Source organism: Agelaius tricolor, unplaced genomic scaffold (assembly GCF_023055355.1).
Source record: "Agelaius tricolor isolate 1412-34295 unplaced genomic scaffold, bAgeTri1.0.p SCAF_21, whole genome shotgun sequence".
In the NCBI taxonomy this organism is placed as follows: Eukaryota; Metazoa; Chordata; class Aves; order Passeriformes; family Icteridae; genus Agelaius; species Agelaius tricolor.
This window is the reverse complement of record NW_027269281.1, coordinates 9922150-9949723: the sequence shown is the minus strand read 5'-3', so window position 1 is coordinate 9949723 and position 27574 is coordinate 9922150. Positions and strand designations below refer to the sequence as shown.

Genomic DNA, 27574 nt, shown 5'->3' with positions numbered 1-27574 from the left:
AGCCCCATCCAACCTGGCCTTGAACACCCAGGGACGGGGCAGCCACAGTTTCTTTGGGCAACCTGTTCCAGTGCCTCACCACCTTCTCAGGAAAGATTCTCTTCCTAATATCTAATCTAAACCTGCCCTCTGTCAGTTTGAAGCCACCAGCACATGAATCAAAGCCTCTGAAGACATCAAAGTCAGTAAAGAAGTCCCAGATAAGAGAGGTTAAGAAATATCTTGTTTTTAGAGCTGAAATCCTCTTGTAAGCTATAGAAAAAAGACTCTTTTTCCTTAAAACACATGAAACTATAAAGAAATAAAAGTGTTCAAATTGATATGGAGTAAAAGCCTCCATGTTAAAGTAAGCAGATGTTAAAATGGCTGTGATCCCATGAGAAGTTTGAACAAAAAAAGAAAGAAATCCTGTACTTCCAAAAGAAAAAAAAGGTCTCTGTTCCCAAAAACAAAAATTATTTTAGAAATAGATAATAAGAACTTTTACGTTTAAACAGCTCATCTTTAAAACAATACCCCATAAGTTGACATGGCCCATTTACAAGCTATTAGTAGACTTGTAGAAATGAGAAAAACTTCGCAATAGCAGGGTTCCCCAAGCGGCTGCTATTTGTGACAAAATTAATAGCCACAAGAGAACTGTTTTTTCCTCTTGTAGAGAAGTCTCCATAACCTTAACAAAAGAGACTTCTCTCCCTAAATAAACTGAAAAAATACTATTTTAGAAGTAATAAACTAAAAATCTAAAGTTTAATTTCTTTACATTGTCAATAAGAAAGAAAAAGCTATGAGGGAAAGGGAAGTGTTCTAAAAAGTTTATTTTAATTCTTACTACTTTTTTTCCTTTTAATTACTTTTAATAAAATCTTCTTAATACCCTTTTAAAGTTTTAAACCTGCTTTACCTTTCTCTTAATCCTATCGCACAACAAGAAGTACCTTAGTGATTAGCCAACACTAAAGCCCACCACACTCATTAGTTAAGAAATCTCAAAATTAAAAAAATCTAAAATTAGTAAACCAAAACCACTAAGCAAAATTGGTGTTTCTGCCCGGTTCCAAACTAAAGCCGCCACATCTTTTAATAGAAAATACAAACAATTAATAAACACTGTAAAATAGAGAATTTATTAAAAGAAATTAATAGCAAGACATGTATTAGATCATAAAAGTAAGTAAAATGATAGTTTAAAAGTTTTATTGTAATTATAGTAAAAGTCTAAGAGTGAAAGTTGAAGTTTTTTTCCCCTTCTGTTTAATTTAGTAAGTTTTATTATTCTAAGTAAAAGTTGTATAAGGAATGTAATTTTGATAGTAGTTCTTTAACATGTGTATTTTGCAGAGGCAAGGGGTAGAGTGTCATGGTTTAGAATGGGCAGAAATTCAGGGAAGTGATCAAAGCTTTTTGTGCAATTGACACTCTGTTGAACCACTGAGAAGCTAGACACGCCTCTGTAAAACACACATGTTAAAGACAAAAAAACCCAGGAACTCTCCCTTTCCAGTCGGCAAGGAGGTAGCGGGCCCCTTCCCCCCTCCCCGGGCCGCCTGCTGGACCTCCCACCATCAGGCCCCGTTCTGGCCGGGCCAGACCCCAGCAGCTACCCGGCAAGAAGACAGGGGAGGCTGCAGAGCCTTGGCTGGAGCAGGGCTAGCCACAGCTGTAAAGATCATGCCATCAGGCTCCTCCTCCCAGCGTGGCTGAGACCAGAGACCCCTACAACCCATACAAAAAAACCAAAAACCAACCATGAGGCCCATCCTAACACAACCCAACCGCAGCCCCTCGCCACAAGTTACCAGCAGGTCAAGTAAGCCTCAAATGTAATGTTAACCCTTTCAGTACTTCAATCAAAATGGCTGTAATCCCATAAAAAGCTTGAACAGAAAAAGAGACAAGAGTAGTCCTGTACTTCCAAGAGAAAAAAAAAACCAGCTCTGTTCCCAAAAATGAAAATTATTTTAGAAATAAATAATAAGAACTTTTACCTTTAAACAGCTCATCTTTAAAACAATACCCCATAAGTCAACATAGCCCATCAACAAGCTATAAGAAGACTTATAGAAATGAAAAAAACTTCACAATAGCAGAGTTCCCCAAGCAGCTACTATTCGTAACAAAATTAAAAACCACAAGAAAACTGTTTTTCCCTCTTGTAAAAAAGTCTCCGTAACCTTAGCAAAAGACATTTCTCTCCCTAAATGGACTAAAGAAAAACAATTTTAAAAGTAATAAACTGACTAAAAATCTTAATTTCTTTACATCTTCAATAAGAAAAAAAAGTTATAAGAAGAAAAGTATTCTAAAATGTTTATTTTAATTTTTACTACTTTTTTCCTTTTGGTTACTTTTAATAAAATTTTCCTTATACTCTTTTAAAGTTTTAAACCTGCTTTACCTTTCTCCTAGTTAGTCTGCTCAAAGAACTGGCAGTCTAACTTGGCAACACTCACTACTCCAGAAACAAAGGAAAAGATGGAATGCTCATTCTCTACTCAGCCTTGTGAAGGCTGACCTAGAACAGAGACTAGACAGAGCTAAAGAATAAAGTAGGTATTTATTAAGAGATCTCAAATAGATCCACCTGGGGCAGCACAACCCAAAATGGCCACAAAAAATGGATGATTGGTCACAAGGTTTCACACTTTCATAAGTTTTGGTCCATTCGCATATTGGAGCTAATTGTCCAATTACAGCTTTAGCCCATGAAGTCCCATCCTTCCTGTTTTCTCTCTTCGGTCCACCATTGTTTATGCTTTTGGGCCTGAGATCTGGATCGGCTTTCCTTGGGTCCCCAGCTAGAGAAGGAATTGTTTTGTCTACCTATTCTGTGGAGAGAGCTTACTATCCCCTAATATGAAGCCTAGACTTATACACTAAAGCAGAATATAATCTGAAAAATATAAAAGCTAAAACCTGAGGCATCAATAGAAGGACCATCCGATTGATGATCAGCATCCTGATCATCATTCGATGGTTGCCTGTTGGCCACATTCTGCTTTTGGTGTCGCAAGTCAGGGCAAACACACCTTGCAGGTTTCCACTGTACCCCAGAATCTGTGGAAACGCATGCATACCCACAACCCCAAGTGATAAGCTCACATGGGCCCTCACACTTATTATTGGTTAGATCCCATACCCAGACTTTTGCTAGAGGCAGGTGCGTCTCACCTGAAGACTGCAACGAAAGAAAGTGATTTAAAATTACAGGATTGTTTGAATTCTGTGGCGCTGTAAGATGATTAATTATATATAGAGCCTTTTCCAATCGACTGTGTGGGGTTTCTCCAGGCATTCCCCCTTTTTGTTTTTCAAGAACATGCTTTAAAGTGCCATGAGCACATTTAACAATAGCTTGACCAGTTGGAGAATGTGGAATACCAAATTCATGCGACATTCCCAATAAAAGTAAAAACTTCCACGTCTTCTGTGAGAAAGGCGGGGCGATTTTCAGTTTTCACAGAATAAGGTATTCCCAAGACTGCAAAAGCCATCCTCCAATGGGCAAATAACATCACGACCCTTTTCTCCAGTATGAGCAAATGCCCACATAGCAGAGGAGAAGGTGTCAATAGACACGTGCACATTCTTAAGTCGGCCAAATTCAGCGATGTGAGTGACATCTGTTTGCCAAAGCTGCAAGGCCTTTAGGCCTCTGGGGTTTACCCCTGCTGGTAAAGGTGCAGCAAGTGTATGACAGTCAGCACAAGAACTGACAAAGCCATGAGCCTCAGTTGGGGTCAAATGAAACTGTTTTTGCAAAGTATGTGCACTTTGATGGAAAAAATCATGCGATGCTTTGGCTTGCGCAGTTTTGTCAGGCTGAGCTGCTACCCATGCTACCCAGCTAACCTATCAGCCCTGGCATTACCTTCTGTTATGAAACCTGGTAAATTGGTGTGACTCTGAATGTGAAGGATGTAATATGGATGAACTCGGGCCTGAATTGCACACCACAACTGAAACAATGTTGCATTATTGACTTCCTTCAGAAATGAAAAATCCAAACGTTTGGTTATGTCTGGTATATTACCAGAATCAGAGGTACCTGAGAAAATTGCTGGAATGCCATGGCAACAGCCTTTGATTCAACCAACTGGGCCAAGCCTGACTCTTGGCCTTCTAGCACCTGCCACCCAGATTCATCCTTCCAAGCAACAATGACTTTCCCTGTTTTCCTGAGCCGTCAGTGAAGATGGTGGGTCCTTGCACTGAAACTGGGCTATTTTTTGGCTGCAAAGACAAATTAGTTGATTTTGCCAACTGCAATAACTTATGACTGGGCAGAGGATAGGCAATCTGCCCTGAAAAGTTCTGCAGCACACTTTGTAAAGGAGCGCTGTTAGCAAAGCTCCATTCAAAGTCTTCCCGCTCTACTGGAAGAATAATTTTTGCAGGATCAGCTGCCATTAACTGCAAACACTGTTGACGGCATTTGATTATCAAATGAGCAATCAATTCAAACAATGTGGGTGCTGTCTTTTTTGGTTGATGGGGCAAGAAGACCCATTCCAAAATGTGCAAAGGATCGTACCATTTTTCACTCCTTTGGCCAATGATACCTGTAGGATGAGAATCTGGATTGGTAATGAAAACAGTGATATCAATGGAGGGATCTACTTGATAAACCTGATGAGCAGAAATAGCTTGTTGAAATTCCTCCAGAACTCATTGCGCCTCAGGAGTCAATTTCCAGGGTGAATTCAGATGAGGGTCCCCCTTTAAAATGTTAAACAACAGGGACAATTGTGTTGTGGAAAGCCCCAAATAAGGACGTAACCAAGTGATGGTACCCAGCAATTTCTGGGCATCATTCAGAGTATTAATAGAATCCGTGAATTGCACCTCCTGATGTTGAATGACTTGATTGAAAATTTTGACTCCAAAGTATTTCCAAGGAGGATGCTGTTGAACCTTCTCCAGAGCTACTTGCAGCTCATAAGAATGCAGAGCAGTGAACAGCTGAGGCTGTATCCTCAGCAGCTCATCCTGGGTGGATGCCGCCTCCAGGATGTCGTCCATATAGTGATAGCAGTATGCATCAGGAAACTGCTCGCAGACTGGGGACAAGGCCTGAACCACATACCACTGACAAACAGTCGGGCTGTTCTTACAGCCCTTCAGCAAAACTCTCCATTGATACCTCTGCACAGGTTCAGCGTCATTAATTGCAGTAAAGGCAAATTTTGGCTTGTCATCAGGATGCAAAGGAATTGTGAAAAAAAAAAAATCCTTCAAATCAATGATCAAAATTTTCCACCCCATAGGGATCATGGTGCATGAGGGCATACCAGGCTGCAATGCCCCCATGCTTTCCATCACTGCATTGATTTTCCAGAGGTCCTGTAACAGCCTTAATTTCCCAGATTTTTTTCTTAATTACAAAGATAGGAGTATTCCAGAGACTCATGGAAGACTCAATGTGTCCCTGCTGCAATTGTTCCTGAACCAATTCACGAAGGGCGACCAATTTTTCTTTTGTCAGGGGCCACTGGTTTTGCCAGATGAGTTTGTTTACTAGCCACCACAAAGGCAGCGTAGGGTACTGTGCACCCTTCAGCACAGTGGCCACCATCAAAAATATGTCCCAATCTGTACCCCCCAGGCTGCCAATACATCCCGCCCCCAGAGGTTGAATGGAGCTGCAGTGACATAAGGCAGAACTCTAGCCATCTGCCCCTCTGCGTTTTTGACCAACACAGACTGTTGGCTTACAAAGGTCCGTGGTTGTACCTCCCAACCCTTCGATGGCCGAACCTATGGAAGCCAAGGGCCACATAAGAGGCCACACAGAGAAGGAAATGATTATCATGTCAGCCCCTGTGTCGATCAAACCTTGAAGCTGGATCTGAGACAGGCTGGCATCCAGTAGAATCAGGGTACACGTCATCTGTGGTCGCTGAGTAGAAATATCTGCAGTCCAGAAAACTTGCCGCAATCCTGTAGATCCAAAGCCGCCATCCCAATGACTCTGCTGATCAGTCCTGGGGACACATGACTGAAAAGGCACAAGTTGAGCAATGCGAGTCCCTGCAGGGATAGTGACGAGGGGGTGGGTGTGGAAACCATGGTACAAATTTGGCCTGTAAATTCAGCGTCAATGACTCCTGGATGCACAAATATTCCTTGAAGGGTCACACTAGATCTCCCTACAAGCAGTGCACTCAATCCCCAACCCAAAGGTCCAAATGCATCCAGAGGAACTTTATATACATGACAAGATTCTAAGATGACTGTTGCTGCAGTGTGTACATCCACCCTGGCTGCTCCTTGGGTACTGCCCCTAAGCTGGCTGAGTAAGCCTGTGCTGATACCATGCCCTGGAGAATCACTTGTGTCAGAGCACAGTTCCCCTTTGCGCTCTTTCTCCTGTTTCCCGAGCCTGATGCAAAAAGCTGACCATTGGCATGGTATTTAGACTTACATTGGTTTGCATAATGACCTCGCCTCTCACATCTAGCACACAAAAAATGACCCTTATTTCCTTTCTGCTTCTCTGTTACCTGTTTTTGCTTGCACTTATTTTTCACATCTCTGTTGTCCACACCCACAGGATGCCCAGGCTGTCTGTAAAGCAACAGCCAAAGCAGACATTTTATAGTCTACAGAACCCACTTTAGAGCATGCTTGGACCATATCCGTTCATGTTGGGTCACCCAGAAGAGCCTCTATGATCTTTCTACAATCTTCATTGGCATTATCCTTTGCTAATTGCTTACATAAAATCTGTCTCAAGTTGTCATCCTCAACCTGCTTTTCTAAGGCTGCTGCAATTTTCTCAACAAATGGCAGAAGTGGTTCCTTTATTCCTTATTTTCACATATCGTGGCTTGGAAGCAGCTGTTTCTATAGTTTTTAACAGTGCCCCAATGCCTATCTTTTGACCCTGCCCAAGAATCCGAGGGTCCCAGGTAGCCTGAACATCAGGATTAGAAAAGATACCCTTCCCCATAAGAGCATCTACTCCAATGGCATATCTGGGATCATCCTGAGGCAATCACATGTTATCTGCTGTAGTCTTATCAGGCACCTGCCTCCAGTTGTCCTCAAAAACTCTAAATTGCACAAGTTGGAACAACACTTGACATAGATGTTTAATATCAAATGGAGCAAGCAGATCAGTGTTTAACACCCTAATAACTTGCATAACTTCTGAAGAACCAAGCCCATATTTTGCTACTTTATCTCACAAATCCTGTACAACTTTCCATGCTATGACATGCCTGTCAACTTGTCCCATATTTGGAACAGCCTTAAATACAGGAAAGGCTTGGACACCCCCCCTGTGGGGCTACACTGCCTCCCTGATCCACCTGCATCCCTTCTTCAGATGCTGGAACAACTACTTGACTTTCCCCTGTGTCTCTTCCCCCTGCATCTACGGTCTTGATAATTCCGCCCTTGGGTATCGCCATCTTCTCTAGCAAGTCCCAATTCCTGATTTCCGGAGCTCGCAATTTGACCAATTCCCAAAAACGTCTCGGGTGCTTTGGTCGCACAGTCACCTGACACGGTACCAGTGTCTACAGGTGGCTCTGGGGTGGTCTCACAACATGTCGCTGCCAGCACTCAGCTGCCGGGCCACTCCCCTGCTGCAGGACAAGCTGTCGATCTTTATCAGTGTCACTGTCTGCAGCACGTGGGACAGCCTGAAGGAAGTGGAGGAGGGCAGGCCGGCTGGAAGCGCCGAGGCGGGGGGGGGCAACCAACCATGGCGGGCGCTGTGGGCAGTGGTGCCGAAACAGCAGAAGGCACCGTGCCCACAGTTCCACATACAGCAGGGGGAGGAGGTGGTGCGGACGCTTGGGCTGACCCTTCAGATGGGAAAGGAGGGGCTGAAGGGACAACGGCTCCAGCCGCGTCACCTGTCTGCAGTGGAGGCACTCCCACCGCTGCTTGCTATGCAGAGAAAGGAGGGGCTGGAGAGGGGGAATGGAACTGGCTGCAGCAAAGGCTCCCCTGCAGCCGTTTGCAGTGCAGAGAGGAGGGGCTGAGGGGGGCAACCATAGGGGGACACTCGGCAATTTCTGGCAGGGACTCAGCTAACGAAGCCTTTGCAAGCTGTGTCATGGGTGACAGATACTTTGGCATTACAAAATCACAGGGAGCAGGGTACTTTGGGGGAACATAATCTTGTGGCAATGGATAGATTTTACAAGCAATTTCTGTGTCTCTCAGGGGTCCAGGCAGAGCCAAAGGAAGGCCGCTAGCAGCCCCCTCAGCCCCCTCGCCTTCTGGCATGTCAGTGTCCATAGAAGGATTGTCCTCACCCTCTGAGTCTGCCGCATCTGTATTGCCCTCCTCCAATGTCCAGCGCTGCAATGCTTTAGAGAGAATGCCCCATGTAACTGCTAATTCAAATGCGTCCTTATCTCTGCTGGAGATTTCCTGCCACAGCCAGTCTCCTAGTGACTGCCAAGTGTCCAGGCTAAAAGTGGTCTCAGCGTCTACCAAAAATCCATGAGCCTTTGCCCAACAGAGAAGGGCACACAGGGAATGATCTGATACAGCAATTCCCATGTGTGGTAATGCACCCTTCTACACAGAAAGGATGATTTGTTCCTCTGTACAGGTTTGATTCCCCATATTGTAGGGAACCCTTCCCCATCAGCCCACCTAAGCAGTGGTTTGCTCCAGAACACAAACTCTTTGCTGGGGCCCATCCCAACCAGCTCTCAGGCCAGTTCCAGTACCCTTGGTCACAAAAGACCAGCCCCCTCTAAGAGGGTGCAGGAAAAATACTGCCATACCTCTCTCTACGGAGTAGGGAGGGTGACCCCAGTCCTTCAGTCTTGGCTGCAATGAACGTCAGCAGTCACCAGATGTCGCTCTTGTATTAGGGACGGCTGAATGAGACTCCAAGGTCTCAGAAGGCAAATAGTGAAGTTTATTACACATCACATTCTTTTATAGACTGTTCCAAGAAAGCTGGATCTGATTGGTCCTCAATCAACACCCCTCACATCATTGGCCAATTAGGAACAACACCCTTCTTGTAAACATAAGTAAACAATATGTTCAAAACACCAGCTGCAACAGTTAAAGATTATTTTAATTCTTATTCTAATTCTTTCTCTAAGCTTTCTCAAGCTCCCCCAGAGTAATGCCTGGGAAAGTTTATCTGACTTTTTCTCTGACCAGACTGTCAGCATTCACACCTCTGGATGTTAAGGAAAGCATAATTTTGTTGCTATCTCTGCTATGTCTCCTCTGTACAGTCTGAATTGTGTTTAGAGACAAGACAAAGATTTATAGGGAAGCTGTCCAGAGATCTGCCCATGGGGTGGATAGCCATGAGTGTGGGAGGACGTGAGCAAGTATTTGGAGGGTTTGGAAGTTCACCCCTGAACAACTACAGGACCCTGTTAAACAGATTAAATGTCTGAAGGGAAAATGATGTGGCAGCTCCAGAGAGGGGCGGCTTACTGCAGCATTCTGGGCACTGACCACTGTCTACTGGATACTGCTCATAATGGTACAGCACTTTCCAAGGGAAGGAAAACAAATCAATGGGCACCGTGGCCACACAAACGGCAACCCAACCAGACAGACAGCCCAAGCCAGTAGCAGTCACCCCTGTTCAGAAGAGGAAATCCAAGACCAAATCAGTTTGCTTAGTGAGTGATGAAGGGGAGGCGTGACCCTCACAACCAGCAAAAGAGACAGAGCCAGAGATAATCATGCAATCCATCTCCATGGGTGAGCTGCATGAGCTGCAGAGAGAGTTCTCCTGCCAGACAGATGAGTCCATATTGACCTGGCTGTTTCACCTCTGGAATGTCACAACTGAAGACATGAACCTAGATGGTAGTGAAGCCAGGCAATTAGGATCCCTGTCCCCGGATGTGTTTATTGATAAGGGGATCGGAAAAAAGCAAAAAAATCTCAGCCTTTGGAGGTGACTCCTATCAAGTGTCAGGGAAAGATACCTTCACTGTTGTATTGGGTTTGCATGGCCTGGTTTTTGGTAGCTGGGGGCTACAGGGGTGGCTCCTGTGAGGAGCTGCTAGAAGTTTCCTCAGTGTCCAGCAGAACCAGTCCCTGGTGGCTCCAAAGATGGATGTGCCGCTGATCAAGGCTGGGCCAATTAGAAATGGTGGTAACACCACTGTGATAACATATTTAAGAAAAAATGAAAACAAAAAGTGGTGATGCAGTTTTAATTTCAGCCAGAGAAGAGTGAGAATATGTGAGAAGAAAAACTATGCAGACACCAAGGTCAGTGGAGAAGGAGGGGGAGGAGATGCTCCAGATGCCAGAGCTGAGATTCCTCTGCAAACCATGGTGAAACAGGCTTTCCACCTGCAGCCCATGGAGGAGACCCACACTGGAGCAGGTGGATGCCTGGCTGTGACCCCATGGGAGACCTATGGAAAGAGAAGCCCTGTTCCCATGCTAGAGCAGCCCGTCCTTGAATGACTGCACCCTGTGGAAGAGTGATCCATGCTGCAGCAGTTTGAGGAGTACTGTTGCCTGTAGGATGGATTCATGTTGCAGCAGTTTGCAGATCTTTTATTTTGTGAGATGGACTCACATCAGAAAAGTTCACGGAGAACTGTCTCCCATGGGAGGGGCCCCATGGTGCAGCAGGGGAATAACTCCTCTCTCTGAGAAGCGGGAGAAGCCACAAGTGATGAACTGACCATAACCTCCATTCCCTGGCTCCCTGAGCTGCTGGGGTAGGAGGTAGAGCTGGGAAGGAGGGAGACATGGGGGTAAGGTGTTTTTAAGGTTTTCTTTTACTTCTCATTATCCTGCTCTGATTTTGTTAGCAATAAATTCACTTACTATCTATAAGTTGAGCCTGTTTTGTCCATGATGGTATTTGGTGAGGGATCTCTCCAGGTCTTTATCTCAACCCCTGAATCCTTTCTTAAATTTTCTGTCCTCTGTCCACCTGTGGAGGGGAGTGAGTGAGCAGCTTTGGTGGGTGCCTGGCATCCAGCCTGCAACAACCCATGACAGCAGGGAAGACCAAGACCTCTATGAGCAGCAAGGCCAGTGAAGCAGCATAGAGAAAGGTATCCGGTGCCTGAGAGAAATAGCTGAGATGGAGATAATTTTTTCAGATGATGAACAATTCCCTAAAAGTCCAGACTGTGTCCAGTGTACATCACAGATGTGGACGAAATTCATATGGCTCAGGTCGAGCATATATTCCTACTACTTAGCACCCCTGCAATGAAAGGAGAGAGAAGACACAGTGGGTACTTTGGCTACCAAACTCTGGAGATAAAGACACTATCGTCCTGTTTAAGGCCCACATCTTGGCCATGGAAACAGAACTGGACAAGCATACCCAGAAATTGGAAGAGAAAAATTGAAGAGGGCCATCAGAAACTCAGAGAGTAGCTTAGGGAAGGAATGTTCCATGTGTCATCAGTACAGACCAGAGCCCCTGCTATTAGGAGCAGGCATCCCCCAGATGGGAAGAAAGAAGGTGCACACCGCGAGGTAATCTGTGGTTTTACCTGTATGACCATGGAGAAGACACAGAGATGGGATGGAAAACCCACCTCTGCCCTAGTAGCACAGTTACTGGAGTTGAGAGGAAGAACAACTGCCACAAGAAACTCATCAAGGATAAATGCTTCTCTGGTCTCTCGTGGGCAAGCCCCTAGGTAGAATAGAAGAGATGATGCTGTCTGATCCTCTGGAAGGGACTTCCAGTTCATACTTACAGGGAGGAAGCAACAAGCACTGTGAATAGAACTAGAGGGGCCCTGCCTCTGGCCAGGTAGAGGCAAGGGACAATCAGATCTATTGGACTGTGTGGATCTGATGGCCAGGCCATCAGATCCACAAGAATATAAGGCTCTAGTTGACACTGGTGCACAATGTGCCCTGATGTTCCATCAAGATATTTAGGGATGGAATCTATCCTTATTTCTGGGGTGACAGGGGGGATCCCAACAGCTGACTGTACTGGAAGCTAAAGTCAGCCTGACTGGGGAAGAGTGGCAAAAACACCCCATTGTGACTGGCCCAGAGGCCCCATGCATCCTTGGCATAGATTACCTCAGAAGAGTGTATTTCAAAGACCCAAAAGGGTACTGTTGGCATTTGGGGATAGCTGCTCTGGACACAGAAGAAACAAGACAGCTGAATACTTTGCCTGGTCTCTCAGAGGGGCCTTCTGCTGTGGGACTGCTGAGGGTCAAAGAAGAACAGGTATTGATCACCACTGCAACAGTGCATTGTCGCCAACACCACACCAACTGAGACTCCATGATTTCCATCCATCTGTAAACTGGGGAGCCAGGGAGTTGTCAGCAAGACTTGTTCACCCTTTAATAGTCCTATATGGCCAGTGCGTAAGTCCAGTGGAGAGTGGAGGCTGACAGTGGACTGTCATGGCCTGAATGATGTCACACCACTGAGTGCTGCTGTGCTGGACATGCTAGAACTTCAGTACGAGCTGGAGGCCAAGACAGCAAAGTGGTGCTACCATCAACATTGCTAATGCGTTTTTCTCCATTCTTTTAGCAGCAGAGTGCAGGCCACAGTTTGCTTTCTCCTGGAGGGCCATCCAGTACACCTGGAACTGACTGCCCCAGGAGTAGAAACACAACCCAGTCATCTGCCATGAAAAAGGGTGAGGGTCCAGAACACTTGCAGTACATTGATGACATCACTATATGGGGAAACAGAGCAGAGGAAGTTTTTTGAGAAAGGAGAGAAGATAATCCAAATCCTCCTGACATCTGGTTTTGCCATAAAGCAAAGTAAGGTCAAGGGACCTGCCCAGGAAATTCAGTTCTTAGGAGTAAAATTGTCAAGATGAACATTGTGTGGTGGTTTGACAGGAAATGTGTTTTTTGGGATGCTTTGGTCAGGCCAATGGATGTTCAGACTTTAATATTGGCATCTAACCTGGCCATTAGGACATTGGACACGCCTCTGAGAACACAGGGTTAAAAGCAGAGCTCTCCCCTGGGAGGCTCTCTTGGGTTCCGGTGAGGAAAGAGTTCAGATCTCTCCCCCGTCCAGCTGCTGCTGCTGGGCAGGGGAGGGGAGCCATGCGGCTGGGTGAGGTAGGCCGAGGCTTGGACCGAGAGGGGAGGTGAAGAGGCCCCCGAGGATGGAAGGGTGGGAGAAGTACCAGGAGGCATCAGGCAGCCCCCCGCCAAGAGAGAGTACAGCCTGTGCCTGAGACTGTAACCTTGAAACTTGATAAACATGGGCCTGTGCCGGCAGCACGGCTGGGAAGGAGAAGAAGGGGGGGGGTGCAGCCGGCCACTTGTAGGAGCTTTTAACCCCTTTTCGGAGAATGAGAACTTTACAGATCATTGACCTTTCCTAGAAGAGAGATAGAGTGGAAGATGAGGAAGGAAATGTGCAAGTGTGAGAGAGGTCTGGGCGAGTGAGAGATAGTGGAAGAATAGAGAAGAATCCTAGTGGGAAGAGATGATGGAGTGGCTTTTGCTGGACTCTTTTTGTACAGCCATGGACAGAACCATGTTCCTTGTGATACAGAGACTGCATCTAGGGGGAGGCAATGCCTCAGAACCAAGAGGGTTCAGTGTTGGTACCCCTCGGCCCCAGGGGGTGACAAATATGGAGGGGGACAGGTGTCCAAAAGGAGAGACTGTGGGGACAGGTGTCCTAAAGGTGAGACTGTGCTCTTTTTGGAACGGGACAAAGCATCCTTAAAAAGACAACCCTAGAAGCAGCTCTGGTCCATGTTCAGTGGTGAGAGCACTGGACATGAAAGGAAGAGGTCACGACGGCAGATGTACTCCGGGTGGTGCCACGAGTGACACGGAAACACACGAGGCTTCAGCCGTGTTTCCAGGGGACCAAGAGTTGGTGATTTGGGGAATAGATGCATTGTATTGGAAATTTGGTGGGGGGAGGAGGAAATGTTTTTGTAAGGTTTTCATTTTTCCTGTGTGTGTTCCTTTTTATATATAGTGTAGTGTAGTTAATAAAGTTTTGGGTTTTTTTCTTTCCTAAGTAGGAGCCTGCTTTGCTTATTCCTGGTCACATCTCACAGCAGAAACCAGGGAGAAGGTATCCTCATGGGGGCACTGGCATTGTGCCAGTGTCAAACCACGACACATTGTTAGATTGCAGTGGATGTGATTAACAAAATAGCAGCTATGTCCCCACTGACCAGCAAGAAGGAAACAGGCTTTCTTAGGTACTGTGGGTTTTTGGAAGATGCACATCCCAGAGTAAAGTCAGATTTTAAGCCCTCTCTATCTTGTGACCCAGAAGAAAAATTATTTTAAACGGGGCTATGAACAGCAACAAGGTTTTGAACAGATTAAACAGCAGATTGTTCATGCAGGAGCCCTTGTGTCACAGACATGTTTTATGAAAAATCCTTTCCTTAGGATTTTTTCTCCTGAGAAGCTGAGGCCTCAGGAACAAAATGTAAACAATAATTATCTGCTGCTGTGGAATGCAACAGGTGCATCTTTGATTGGTCTCATGTGGTTGTTTTCTAATTAATGGCCAATCACAGTCCAGCTGTATCGGACTGTCTGGTCAGTCACAAGATTTTATTATCATTCCATTCTTTCTTTTCCTATCAAGCCTTCTGATGAAATCCTTTCTTCTGTTCTTTTAGTGTAGTTTTTATATAATATATATATAATAAAATAATAAATTAGCCTTCTGAAACATGGAGTCAGATCCTCATCTCTTCCCTTGTCCTGGGACCCCTGTGAACACCACCACTTGGGCCAGTCAGGACAAGACAGGATGTGAGGAACATGCTCTACCCTGCAGATTGGAAGAATGGTCCTTCCTGGAGCCTCCGGCAAAAAATACCTGGGGACACTCAAGGATGACCCCTGGGATTCTGGACTTGGGGGTGCAGAGGATCTGAGGCCAGCTACACCCCAACTGAGAAGGAGATCCTAGCAGCTGATGAAGGTTTTCAAGCTGCTTCAAAAGTGATTGGCACTGAAGCACAGTTCCTCCTGGCACTCTGACTGCCAGTGCTGGGCTGGATGTTCAAAGGGAAAGTCCCTTCCACACATCATGCCACTGGTGCTTTGTGGATTAAGCGGATCACTCTGATCACACAGCGAGCTTGAATCGGAAACACCAATCACTGAGGAGTTTTGGAAGTCATCACAAACTGTCCCGAAGATGATAATTTCAAATTAACATCAGAAGAGGAGGAGGACAAGGTGAGAGGGGCTAAAGAGGCCCCAGCATATAATCAGCTACCCAAAAATGAAAAGCAATATGCTCTCTTCACTGATGGGTCCTGACGTATCACAAGGATTCATCAAAAATGGAAAGCTGCTCTACACAGTCCCACACAATGAGTCACAGAAACTATTGAGGGACAAGGTGGATCAAGTCAGGTTGCAGAGATGAAAGACATCCAGCTGGCTTTATATATGGCTGAAAGAGAGAGATGGCCAACAGTCTACTTCTACACTGACTCCTGGATAATAGCAAGCACCTTGTGGGGATGGGTGGACCAATGGAAGAAGTCCAATTGGCAGCACAGAGGAAAACCCATCTCGACTTCTGAATTGTGGCAAGAGATCGCTGCCTGGGTAGAGAAGTTGACTGTGAAAGTACATCATGTAGATGCACACATACCTAAGAGTTGGACTAAAAAGGAGCATCACAACAACAGAAAGATTGATCAAGTTGCCAAGAATAAAGTGTCTCAGGTAGATCTGGACTGGCAACATAAAGGTGAGTTATTTCTAGCTCAGTGGGCCCATGACGCCTCAGGTCATTGGGGAAGAGATGTAACATACTGATTGGCTCATTACCTGGTGGACTTAACCATGGACATCATCTCCCAAGTTATTCATAACTGTGAAATGTGCTGCAATCAAGCAGGCCAAGCGGATAAAGCCTCTGTGGTATGGGGGATGATGGTCAAAATATAAATATGGGGAGGCCTTTCCGATTCATTACATCACACTCTTGCAAACCTGCCAAGGCAAGTGTTACGTGCTTATCATGGTGGAAGCAATCACTGGATGGCTGGAGACGCACCCTGTGCCTCACGCCACTGCCTGGAACACCATCTTGGGACTTGAAAAGCAAGTCCTGTGGCTTCATGGCACCCCAGAAATAATTGAGTCGAACAATTGTTATTGAGTAGGTGTATCATATTCCCTATCATGCATCAGCCTCTAGGAAATTTCAACAGCAGAATGAACTATCAAAAACCACATTGAAAGCAATGGGTGGTGGGACCTTCAAACACTGGGATCTGCATTTGGCCAAGGCCACCTGGTTAGTTAACATCCGAGGTTCTACCAATCAAGGTGTCCCTGCTCTGTCAGGACCCTTATGTACCACAGAGAAAAAGTCCTTGTGGTACAAATGAGAAATAAAGACAGATTGCATTAGCCCTGCCTCAGGCAAAGACAAACTTATCGGTGGGATTGTTTTTGCTTAAGGATCTGGTTGCACTTGGTGGGTAATGCAGAGGAATGGGGAAGCACAATCCCTCAAGGGGATTTGATTTTTTGGTTAGAACTGTCTGTAATGTTGAATTATATATGTAATATTAGTTGTTGAATGATGCTCCCATTATATATCATAAATACCTGGCCAATGAATTTGGACTACTCAAGTTACACTAGTCATGGACTAAAATTAACAAAATTCTTGGGAGAACTGTCATTGAACACTTAAATAATAACTGTGTTTGTATATAGTTATTTGTATGTGTATGTGTATACATTTTAAAGCTATAAAATCTGGGCATGAGATCCATGGTATAGAATAAGGGGTGACAATGTCTTGGGTACAGAGACAAGGAGGTGGAGCTTTCAGTGCTGTTTATTCAATATTCAATACCATTTTACATCATAACCATGGGTATGTGTTGGGGTTTGACACTGGCTAGAAGCTAGAAGCCAGGCACCCACAAAAAACCATTCACTCATTCTCCTCTGCTATAGTTTAGCAGAGGAGGGGGAAAGAACAATCAAAGGGGCTCATGAGTTGAGGTAAGGATTGGGAAGAAACACTCTAAGGGCAAAACTGGCTCAAAACTTGAAAGCTTTAAAGAAAAATTTATTAACAGAATTAAAAGAGGATAATGTGAACTAAAATAAACTTTTAGAACACCTTTCCCCTCCCCTCCAGCCCTTTCCTTTCTACCAACAATGAAAGGAGACAAAACATGGGGTTTTGAGTCAGTTTGTCACTTCTAAAAAATCTTTTTTCAGTTTGCTTAGGGAGAGGAGTCTCTTTTCCTATGCCGTGGGGTCTTTTCCATGGGAGACAGTTTGCTGCGAACTTTTCCAGCATGGTTCTAATTTTCACAAGTAGCAGTCCCGCCCGACCTGCTGCAACGTGAGTCCCTTCCACAGGCAAACAGTCTTCCCACAACTGTTTTCAGGGGTCATTGGTTCATGGGGTGTAGTCTTTTAAGGATGAGCTGTTCTAGTCTGGAAGCTAGGGTCCTCTTTCTCTATCTCAGAAAGCAAGGGTCTTCTCTCCCTGTTCAAGTTTCTCACTATATTACAGCTTTTTAGCATCCATGCCCTCCAGTGTGAGCACTCTTTTTCATGGGCTGCGCGTGAACTCTGCATCCCCCCCATACACTTCATGAATTACAGGGAAACTGTTGTATTATAGTCCTCACCATGGCTTGCAGAAGGATTTCATCTCCAATGCCCAGAGCACCTCCTCCTCTCCCTCCCTCCTTTTCATCAACCTTAGTGTCGTCATGTTGCTCTCCTCATGTGTCTTCACCTTTTCATTGACTCGGGAAATAATTGGTGTTTGTAGGTTCATTTGTTCTCAAGTTCTATCAATTGAAAAGTTTTTATAGAATTCTGCAGTGCTGCAAGGTTGATCCCATCCGGGCTCTGCGTTGGGGAGCTGCTTGCCATGCCCTTCACTGCTGGCCATGTAGTCCCTGCCAGAACCGAGCAGGTGGTGCCGGCTGCCATTTAGGGCTTCTGTTCATGCAGGGCATCAAAAAGGAGAAGCTATTGTCACTGCCCCTGCTCTTCTGTCCACAGCACAGCTGGTTAAAAGTAGCTAAGCAAGTAAAGTTCATTGCGAGCCATGCTGTGCCACCCCGACTGCACCGCCCCAGCTGTGCTGCCACTCCCAGCTCTGAGATGGCGGCGGCCGTGTGCCTGCTTCTGGCCCTGGCCACCCCCAGTGCCAGCCACAAGGCTGCTCTCAGTGCTAGGAGGGCACTGGCACCTACCCACCCCTCTGAGGAAGAAAGAGAGCTTCCCATGGCTTTTTTCTTTCTTAAATATGCTATCACAGAGGCATTCCCAACTTCTCTAATTGGGTCAGCCAATATGTCCATTATCAGCGCCTTCAAGGATTGGCTCTGCTGGACATAGTAGAAGTTTCTAGGAGTTTCTCTATCAGAGGCAGCTTCTGTGGCTTCCTCCACCTCCACTAAAAGCCAGGTTGTGTTAAACTAACACAGCACACTTTTGGCAGGGAAAATGCCATGGCCAGAAATGGAAAGGGGGCCATTTTTGTTTGGCTCACTCCAGCTAAAGGACCTGCAGATCCCAGCACCCCATGCCCCACCATTTCCCCCCATTTCCCATCCGTCCAGGATGTTTTTGCAGAACAAGGGGCTGAGGAGAGACATCGGCACCACTCCAGGGGGATGGTGCTGAAGTGACAGCTCTGTTATGCAGCTGAGACCAGTGGAGCCAGGGCTGCACAGCTTTCAGTTCACCATGGGACCAGTTCTTCCCCCCCTTCAGGGTAGCAAAGTGACCTGGAGCAAGGGCACTGATTATAACTGAGTCTGGCCAAGCCAAGAGGGAGTCCAGCTGAGCCGAAAAGGAGCCCAGTGAGGTGGTAAGAAGAGGCAGTAAGGTGGCAGAACCAACCTCCTCACACACCCCCAGTGGTAGTGGCAGTGCAGGAACCTGGTGTCAAAGTGAATTCAGCAGGGAGAGATACTCACTGCCACCACCACTGCCACTGCTGCAGTGCCAGGGCAGGAAACCCTCCACTCCAAATCTGGAGCTGCTCCAGGCAGCACCAGCACCTCCCATCCCCCATTGGAATTGCTCCCTAAGTCCCTGCCATCTTTTCTTTGTTCCAGAGAGGCCACATGATATTGTTGACTTTTTCTGAGTGTGGAAATGAAACTGGAGATAATTTTAGTAAGGAGGTAATATAAGAGCAGATCTTTATTTGAAGGCCTTTGGGGGCAGTTATGGAAAGATGTGAACAAAAGCCCACCTCCACAGGGGTGAGTACATTTTTATAAGTTTTAGGAAATCAGCATAATTGATAAAAAGCAACAGTTAGGAGGACAAGTGGTGATGCAATTTCCCCCCAGGTCAAGCCCCTTCTCTGGAGTCCCTCCTCTTCACCACTAGCTGTACTTTGTCCATGAAAATGTATCTTGAAGAGTTGTTCTCAACCTTGGTTCCCAGGAAGAACCAAGATAGCATAGGGGCCTTGTACCCCCCGGGGCTTGGAGATCTGGAATTTGTTTTGTCTTTCTGCCTTGGGAAAGGCCATGGAAAAGTACTGGGAAAACTAGCCACTAATACAATAGACTACAGAGCTACAAATATATGTGCGAAGAATACCAAAAACGTATAAAAGAAGAAAAGGCAAACCCCAAAACATCATCAACACCTTGCTTTTGTTGGTTAAACCACTCTTTTGTACAATTTTCTTTTTTATTGTTGTGTTTATTGCTATTTTATTTACTAAAAATGTGTCTCTAACCTTTTTTAACCTCTTGTAGTTTCATTTTTTGGTATTTTTCTTCCCTCCACTGTCATGAGGAAGGGAAGGCGGAAAGGGCTCATTCAATCTTAAACTTTTCATCACTGTTAAACTGTTACATCCTCTCATCTTTGAAGACATGCCTACTCAAGCTAGATATACATAATATATTCACCTCCTCTCAAATTTCCTGCTTGACTACTGATTCTTCCCTTGTGTAATACAGATGAGTGAGTGGTTCCCAAGGAGTAGGTAGTGTCATCTGCTTCAAGGCTGCCCAGTATACCCCAGGTTACTGCTAAAGAGACAGTAGAAATAATTGTCTTTTTTTGTTCCCTAAAACAACATTTTTAAAAATAAAAATTATCTTTTTCAATTTAAATCTTATTTTTAATTGATTTTTAAAATAATGTATTTACTGTAAAAGAAATAATTTGGTCTGGTTTGTGTTTTCTATACAAATATTATTTAATATGTCCAAACAAAGCTTCACTAATTGGGGTTAAGAACCTTCTTAGTGTTTAGAGAGGACAGACTGAGGAACTAGATATCATTGAGGAACTGTAATTAAAAAAACCACTGCTGTATATGGGACTTGAGAAAAACAGAAGGTTTTTTTACAAGTCTTTGCAATAATGTTAGAGCAGATGTGTGAAGCAGCATGGCCAGAAACTGATGGGTTTATTGTTTTTTATTTCATTGACTGGCTTCCCCTATTTAAAAAAAAAATTTCCTCAGTGTGTGATATTTATGTCCAGCCTATAGGCTTTATTTTTCACAGTATCAAGTTTGATTTATTTGCATTAGATGGTCTTGTTTCTTTATTTAACAGGGGTTTAGGCAGTCTAACTCAGCATTGTCATAAAAGAACAGCTGGAAATCCTAATTACATTGAATGTTCTTGATGCAACAATCAGACTTGGTTCACATTTGTGTGATAACACTATCACTGGAGCTATTGAGACTGGATAAATCCAGCGGTCATCTTGTATTGGGTGATAAACAGAAAGTTGGATAACTTAATCTAAAACTATTTTCCATTTGCAGTGTTTCAGTCTTTTGGGGTTTTTTTTGTTCACTTGGGAAATTCCTTTTTCAGCTGATTTTTGAGTTATGTAAGTTGTTAAACATTGGCTGTATTTGCATTTTCCCCATCTATAGGTCATTTGGATCCAGGCTTCCTTGCAGGTGACAAAATATCTTTAAGTAATGTCCAGATCAATAATGAAATTAATATCGCCTCTTCTGATAGTGAAGTAGAGATTGTTGGAGTTCAGGAACATGCCAGGTATGAATTCCTTTTTCTTGTTCTAATATTTATTTCATTTTATCAGAATATCTGTATTGCCAAAATTAATAAAGGAAAAAAAATGCTGACTTTCACTGCTTTAGTTATCCATCCATGACTGATGTCCAAAAGGTAGCAAATGTTGCACTCATTTTTTCTGTTCCACTGGTCACGGTGATATCAGAATGTATTTTTCTTTAGAACATTACCAACTTGATAAGTATTCATATTAAGCTTGTGATTTGATATCAAACATTAACAGGCTAAAGATATGTACTATTAAAGTACCAAATATTGAAATACCAAATGTATAGACATCAGGACTTCAGATTTTAAAGGCATAGTGTGAATATGCAAATAATGAAACTAAAATATTTATATAGGTTCTTGTTTCCTTTCAAAATATTAGCTTTAAGCATTTAATCAGCTTCCACTTTAATTAATCAGTAATTGTAAAAATGCTATTAACTTTTCAATAGCTTATATCTTAAGATAACCCCTTTAGATTGAAAATCATATCTTCATGAATCTTGGTTTTATTTCAGGATACAAGAGAGTTCAAATCCCCAAAGTAAAGGAGGGTACAGAAACCAGAGGTTTCAAGCTCAGATAGAAAGCTGTCCAGCTGTGCTTCAGGTGTTATTCTTACTAGGCATTTTTTTAATGTTACTCTTCATCTTTAATCTATGATCTTTCTTTGCCTTAAGATATCATGAAGCAGTTGAACAAGACTGGCATTTGCATATAGTATGGAGTGTCAATTTGGTGAAATAAAAGCAAGTTAAAACACTATACGGACAAGGTCTCTCTAAAACTAGTCTGCTGCCTGGTGGATGTGGTGGATGCTTGGAGTCAGAAAAGGCATGTGAGGGGCAAAGCAGAGCTGTTCCTTGTTGTCCCTTCACCACATCTTTCTTTGTGAAAGGAAGAAGGAAGGTGTGTAGGACCCAGTTTCCCAGGCAGGAAACTGTCTTTGCTTTTAGAATAATGAAAGTCCTTGAGTGGCTAACTCTTTTGGAAGATACTAATTCCTTAAGAAGTAGCTGTCCTGACTGTTTATCCAGCAGACCCAGGGCTTGGAGTATCTTTGTGCCAAAAATAAGCAGTGTGGACTTGTCCTACAATACTAGTTTGTGTAAATCTGTCTAGCACTATGCATGCACAACCCTTCTGTTTGAGGTCCCCTATTCAAAAACTTTCCATGCCGCTTCCCTCAATAATATTTACTGTGTACAAGAAGGGAAATGTGAAGTAAATGCAGAACTGCCATTTAAAATCAGTTTTAGTAGATATGGACTGAAATCATTTCAACAAAGGCAGACTTAAAGCACACTTTTGTGCTTTCCTTTGTTCATGTAACTATCTATCATCTCCCACAGACTAGTTTTTACTGGTTCTGTTAAATACTCACGTGTTTCAGTTGTTCAAATCCTATTTAGAATTGTATTTCTCTTGCAGGTCTAGGCTTGCAGTTATGAAATATTGGTGGGCTTCTTTCAGGGTTGTCTTTTGGAAAAGGTTTAGGTTTTTGATCAGTATTTTTACATGCTTAGCATGGTGTTTGGATTCTGTTCTCTTGCTCACAGTGTTTTTTATCATGCTCCATATTCCATGTCATTATTGGACTGGTGTGAGTCATGATACCCTGGAGTTTGTCCATCATTTGTAGTTTTTCAGATTATGAACGTATTGGTGCAGTTTTTCATCATTAGAATATTACTTGGCATCTACTTAAGACACAAAGACTATTTTTTTTTAGTTTGTTTAATTTTTTCCAGTTATGCTTAAAAATATTTCTTCTTAAAAGAAAGAAATCAGATACATTTGTTAGAGTTCTGGTCTCTTATTGCTAATTCTTTGTAGATACATACTTTAAGTATGTATTTTTAACACTGAAGAAGTAATGAAAAAGTCATTTTAAACATCAAAACATCACATCCAAAAGTAAATAGTGTATCTGAGAAGGCAATGAGACATTTATATTCAGAGAAGTTACAGCTCAGAGAATGAGATTTTTCATTCTATTTAATGAAATTATAACAAGAACCAAGAGAGGTGAGCATAACCTAAGTAGTTCTGGAGAAAATAAATTGCATTGCCTCAAAAAAAAAAAAAAAATGCCTGGGATATTTGAGCAACTCATAAAATTTAGGTTCCTGAAATACAGTACATGCACATTCACAAAGAAATGGGAAAAGCTTACCCCAGCAGCCAAAACACCTCCTACTTATGTGTGCAGCCACCATCAGTGCTTATAAGAGGCAAACCAATTTTTGGAGCACCAGATAGCAAGTTTTCCTAGTGTTTGTTTAAAACTTACAGGTGGAAATTATCATCTTAAATGCTCCAGTAAATTCTTGTCATCACTTTATCATATAACAAAATTGGTCTTTCATTGTGTTGTGTTTTTTTACTAATTATTATTATCTTGTACTTCAATCAAAACATATCTACTATGAATGTAATAAGTAAAAATACTGTGCAAATAAGTAGATATGTACCTTGCTTCAGCAAGGCACTTGAGTGTGTGTTTATCTATCTTTAAATACATTATTTAGTCTCATTGACTATAATCACTGAAAGATTCATTGTTTTGCTGAAGTTGGGCTGTACTGTTATCAGTGAGCATTTCTCAGCATTATTGTCATTTTAGTTAAGAAGACCAAAATAAATATCAAATGCAATGACTGTAATAATGGAATTGACAAGCTTTCTTTTTTAAATATTGTAATTAAAGTATCATTGCCTCCTTATATTAACATGGGTTTGATTTCATATAGAAAGATAGCTTTTCTTTGTCACATCCAACCTCACTTAAAATTTTTCTCTTTTTAAGTCCAGCGGGTAAAAGTGCTATCAAGAAACTATGCTTCTCAATAGTGCATGGTATTACACATAATAGGGTAGACTTCTTCAAGATCCTTGGGATCCGTGCACATATTTTATAAGGAATATCACTTTATACCCACTGGCAGAATTCAGTTCTTAAAAATAATTTTATCACCACCACCAAGTTTAAATTTAGTCTCAGCTTTGTTTACTGGGTATTTAAAATGTGATGGACTCTACAAATGGAAAATCCATGAGGACATTTTAGAGAGGGGCATGTTAACAAGATGCCTATGTGATAAAACACTGCAGCTAAGAATTTTGCTCCTGAATTCAATAGTAGCTTTATTCCTTTGTGGTTTTTGCCTTGCTACAGGTATGTGCATCCCAGGGGAGGTGTGATTCAGAGTGTGTCATCTTGGAAGCGTGGCTCAAGCTCACAATATATTAACACTCAGCAAACACAATCATGGACAGCAGTGACTCCCCAACAGAACTGGTCTTCACCCCCAGAAGTAGTAGACCTCACTTTGGATGAGGATACAAGACGCAAATATCTACTGTAATGCAGCGTCCCTTTGTTTCTGTCCCCACCCCTTCTCCCCTTTGTGGCACAGAAGTTCATTGTTAAAGCTTCAACTTTAGAAGCTCCCTTCTTGGCTTTAAGAAATTCAAACTCATGATCTTTTTCATTACCATAAGAATGTAGTATGATTTCAATATAATTTAAAATGGTTTTGCCTTTTCAAAGAAGGATTCCTCCCACAATTAAAACCTAATAGCACCAAATTTAAAACACATCTACAGTTTCTAACATGTGTATGTTAATCTGAAGAAATAACTGTGTGCAGACTTATGTCCACCCACCCTTTCTCAGCTCCAATTTCAGAACATTTTTAATTTATCAGTATATTGAGTTGGTTAGTAGAAGTTAGTGTTTTGCTGTGTGAGCATCAGTGATTTTGAAAAATGCTGTGTCCTCACTGATTTCAGTGGAACTGAGGGGTATTCAATACTTCTGAAAATTGGGCCAAGAGTATTTTTACCCAAGCTGATTTGGATATTTTACCAGCAAGAGGGACTGTCTTTAATGCAAACGGCCCATAACATATGCACTGAACAGCTTTTATTTTAAGAATTTTTATTTTCAATATAATTTATAGTTTGCACTCTTCAGTTGTATTTTATCTGACTACTGTGTTTCACTGATCATTTATCATGTCTTCTTATGGTTTAAAATAGTAATAGTAGTGACTTAGTAGCAGATGATTATGGCAAAAGCACAGGAAAAAGAAAAGTAATAAAAAGGCCCAGCATCCCTCTCTTTTTTAAATAGAGCTCTTTTTTTTTTCCTAAATGAGTCTTGCCTGGAGTAGAAGGAGAGAAATGAAACATTTTGCTTGCAGTCCTCATTTCTACTGTTGCTTATTTGCGTCATTCACCATCTCAAAAAAACCCCAACCCCAAACAAGTTCCAAAATCCTAGTCTGGCAAAGCACTTTAGCAGCTGTGTAACATTCAGCAAGGACAGTTTGCTGAAACTAGATGGACCATTCAAGTGCTTAAAACTCTGTCCTAAAAGGTGTTGCAGGATAAGAACTTAAGGTTGTGATTTTTAAATTTTTTTTTTTTTTAATAGATCTGGACTATTTTCCTGGCTTTAGGTCATGTCTCTTATACTAATTTTGGAATTGTTTTTTTCAGATATGATTCAGGAAACACTTTCTACCAGAATATTTACTGAAATCAGCGAAACTACTTACTTTAGCAGGCTGTAGTTTCTGTAGTGTATATGGAAATTCTCGCCACTCACCTGTCATTTTGAGCCTTTCTCAAGGCAAAAACCAAAGATTAGACTTTACAAGATTATATTCATTTTAAATGTCTATTGTGCAATTACAACATTTCTTTGTATTCCTGTTGTTTCTAGTGGGAATTTTGTACAGCTCTATCATCAGATTTTCTGCCATTTGAGGCTAAACAGGCAGTAATGAGGACATGGGAAGTTCTGTTTTCTTTTTGTGTTGGCTGGTTTATAAATTTTATTTGGCTTCCAATCACTTTATCTGCAGGCAAAAACAAAAACAAAAAAAACCAGAACAGCTCAGACTGCACTTTAAAGAACAATTAGATAAGGGATTGATATTCCAATTTCAAGCTTTCTAAAACATTGAATATAAGTATATTGCATGGCCAGAAAAATGTATGTGGTGCTTCTAGTGACTGATTTCTTTCTCTGGGGGAAGGAAATAGGTAGGGAGGGGAGTGTGGATGGAGCCCATTCACACTGCAGTAGGGAAAAGCCCCATGCTATTTGGTCACTATAATCAGTAGTGGCCGTCAATCTTTTCTCCTTGCATTTTAATCACACAACTCAGCCATTATTTTAGTGAGCTAGCACACATTTTGCAACAGTAACTTAAACAGTGACATACTGTGGCTGCTTTTTCCTGTTCCACAAAGTCTTTTGAACATCAATTGTGAAGAAAGTTGCAGAAATCCATTCGTAGTCCTTCTATTAAAAATGCAAGCTAATGCTCTTGTTTTTCAGTTTGTGTATGATGTGAGTTCCATGTATATATAAAAACAACTGCATCCTAACCAAGCTTACTCCAATTGTGCACTGTGTTTGTTTAAACAATTTATGTATTGTAGTCTGATGCAAGTTTTCTTTTATTTAAAACACTAAACACTACATTTTTTTCTTATTCTTAACAAATTTGAAAGGGTGATGAGTAATCTGAAAACTGCAATCACTGGATAGCTAGGAATTTGTTTGGTTTTCTTTTTTTTTTTTCCTTTTTTTTTTTCTTTTAATAAGAGCAAAAGGTGCATGTGTGATTTTGCTCTTCTCAACAGGAAACAGAAATGATAGCCATTGTATGGCTAAGAACCAATGCACTTGGGCCTGATCCAAAACCCATTGTAGTTGATGGGGGACTTTCCATGAACTTATGAACTTTAGTATGCATTGCCTCAAGCCCTTCAGGGTTTAGCAGTTCCTGAATTGCTGGAGTGTGAACTTGGAATCTTCTTTAGTGAAAACAAAGCATTGCTTAGAATATAAATGTTTAAAACATGGAACCCTAGTTAAAAATTCTAAATTGTTCTCAACAGTCATTATTTAGTTCTCATTTTCCATCTAGTATTTAATGGTCTTTGAAGAAAAAATAATAATAAAACAGAGTGGTTTATATATATATATGCTGTTTTTTTTTTTTTTGTGCAAGATAAGACCTTCTGTTTTTTGAATCAAGTCCGTAGCATAAAGGTTAAACTATTTAAAGACAAAATAAAATGGTGTATTATTTAAATAATATAAATTTGTTTGGGATTTCTTTCCACTTGCATCAATCTGCTTTGTCACATCGCCAAACTAAAGCCCTAAGGTCTGGGTTACAACTGTCCAAATTAGCACTTTTCCCCACTCTAATGTGTTTAATTTTGCACATTTAGAATGTAAAAGTGATTTCCTGACTGCAAAAGCTTGCTTTTATCTGTCAGACTAGGGCAGGACCATCACTTCTCCCTGTAACACTGGGGGGGGGGGGGGGGGGGGGGTGTCAGGGGATGTCCAGGTACCAGTAACAAGCAGCTGCTGCCCATCATAGAACCATACAATGATGTGGGTTGAAAGGGGCCTTAAAGACAGTTGGCAGGGACACCTTCCACTAGATCAGGTGGCTTCATGCCCCATCCAATCTGGCCTTGAACAGTGCCAGGAATTAAGCAGCCACAGCTTCTCTGGGCAACCTCTGCCAGTGCCTCACCACCCTCACAGTAAAGAATTTC

General features: G+C 42.6%; 1 protein-coding gene across 3 annotated transcripts in view; it reads left to right on the top strand.

Annotated features, from left to right (window-relative positions):
* Window positions 1–27090, top strand: part of LOC139598965 (protein ARK2N-like) — a 98207-nt gene extending 71117 nt beyond the window's left edge. For 2 of the 3 annotated variants that reach the window (XM_071445901.1, XM_071445899.1), the window contains 2 exons: window positions 20827–20953; window positions 24159–27090. In XM_071445901.1, coding sequence (XP_071302002.1) covers window positions 20827–20953; window positions 24159–24348 — 317 coding nt within the window. In that variant the 3' untranslated portion in view covers window positions 24349–27090. The remainder of the gene's footprint in view (window positions 1–20826; window positions 20954–24158) is intronic. The other variant, XM_071445900.1, reaches the window with a different exon arrangement.
* Window positions 27091–27574: the final 484 nt, after the last annotated feature.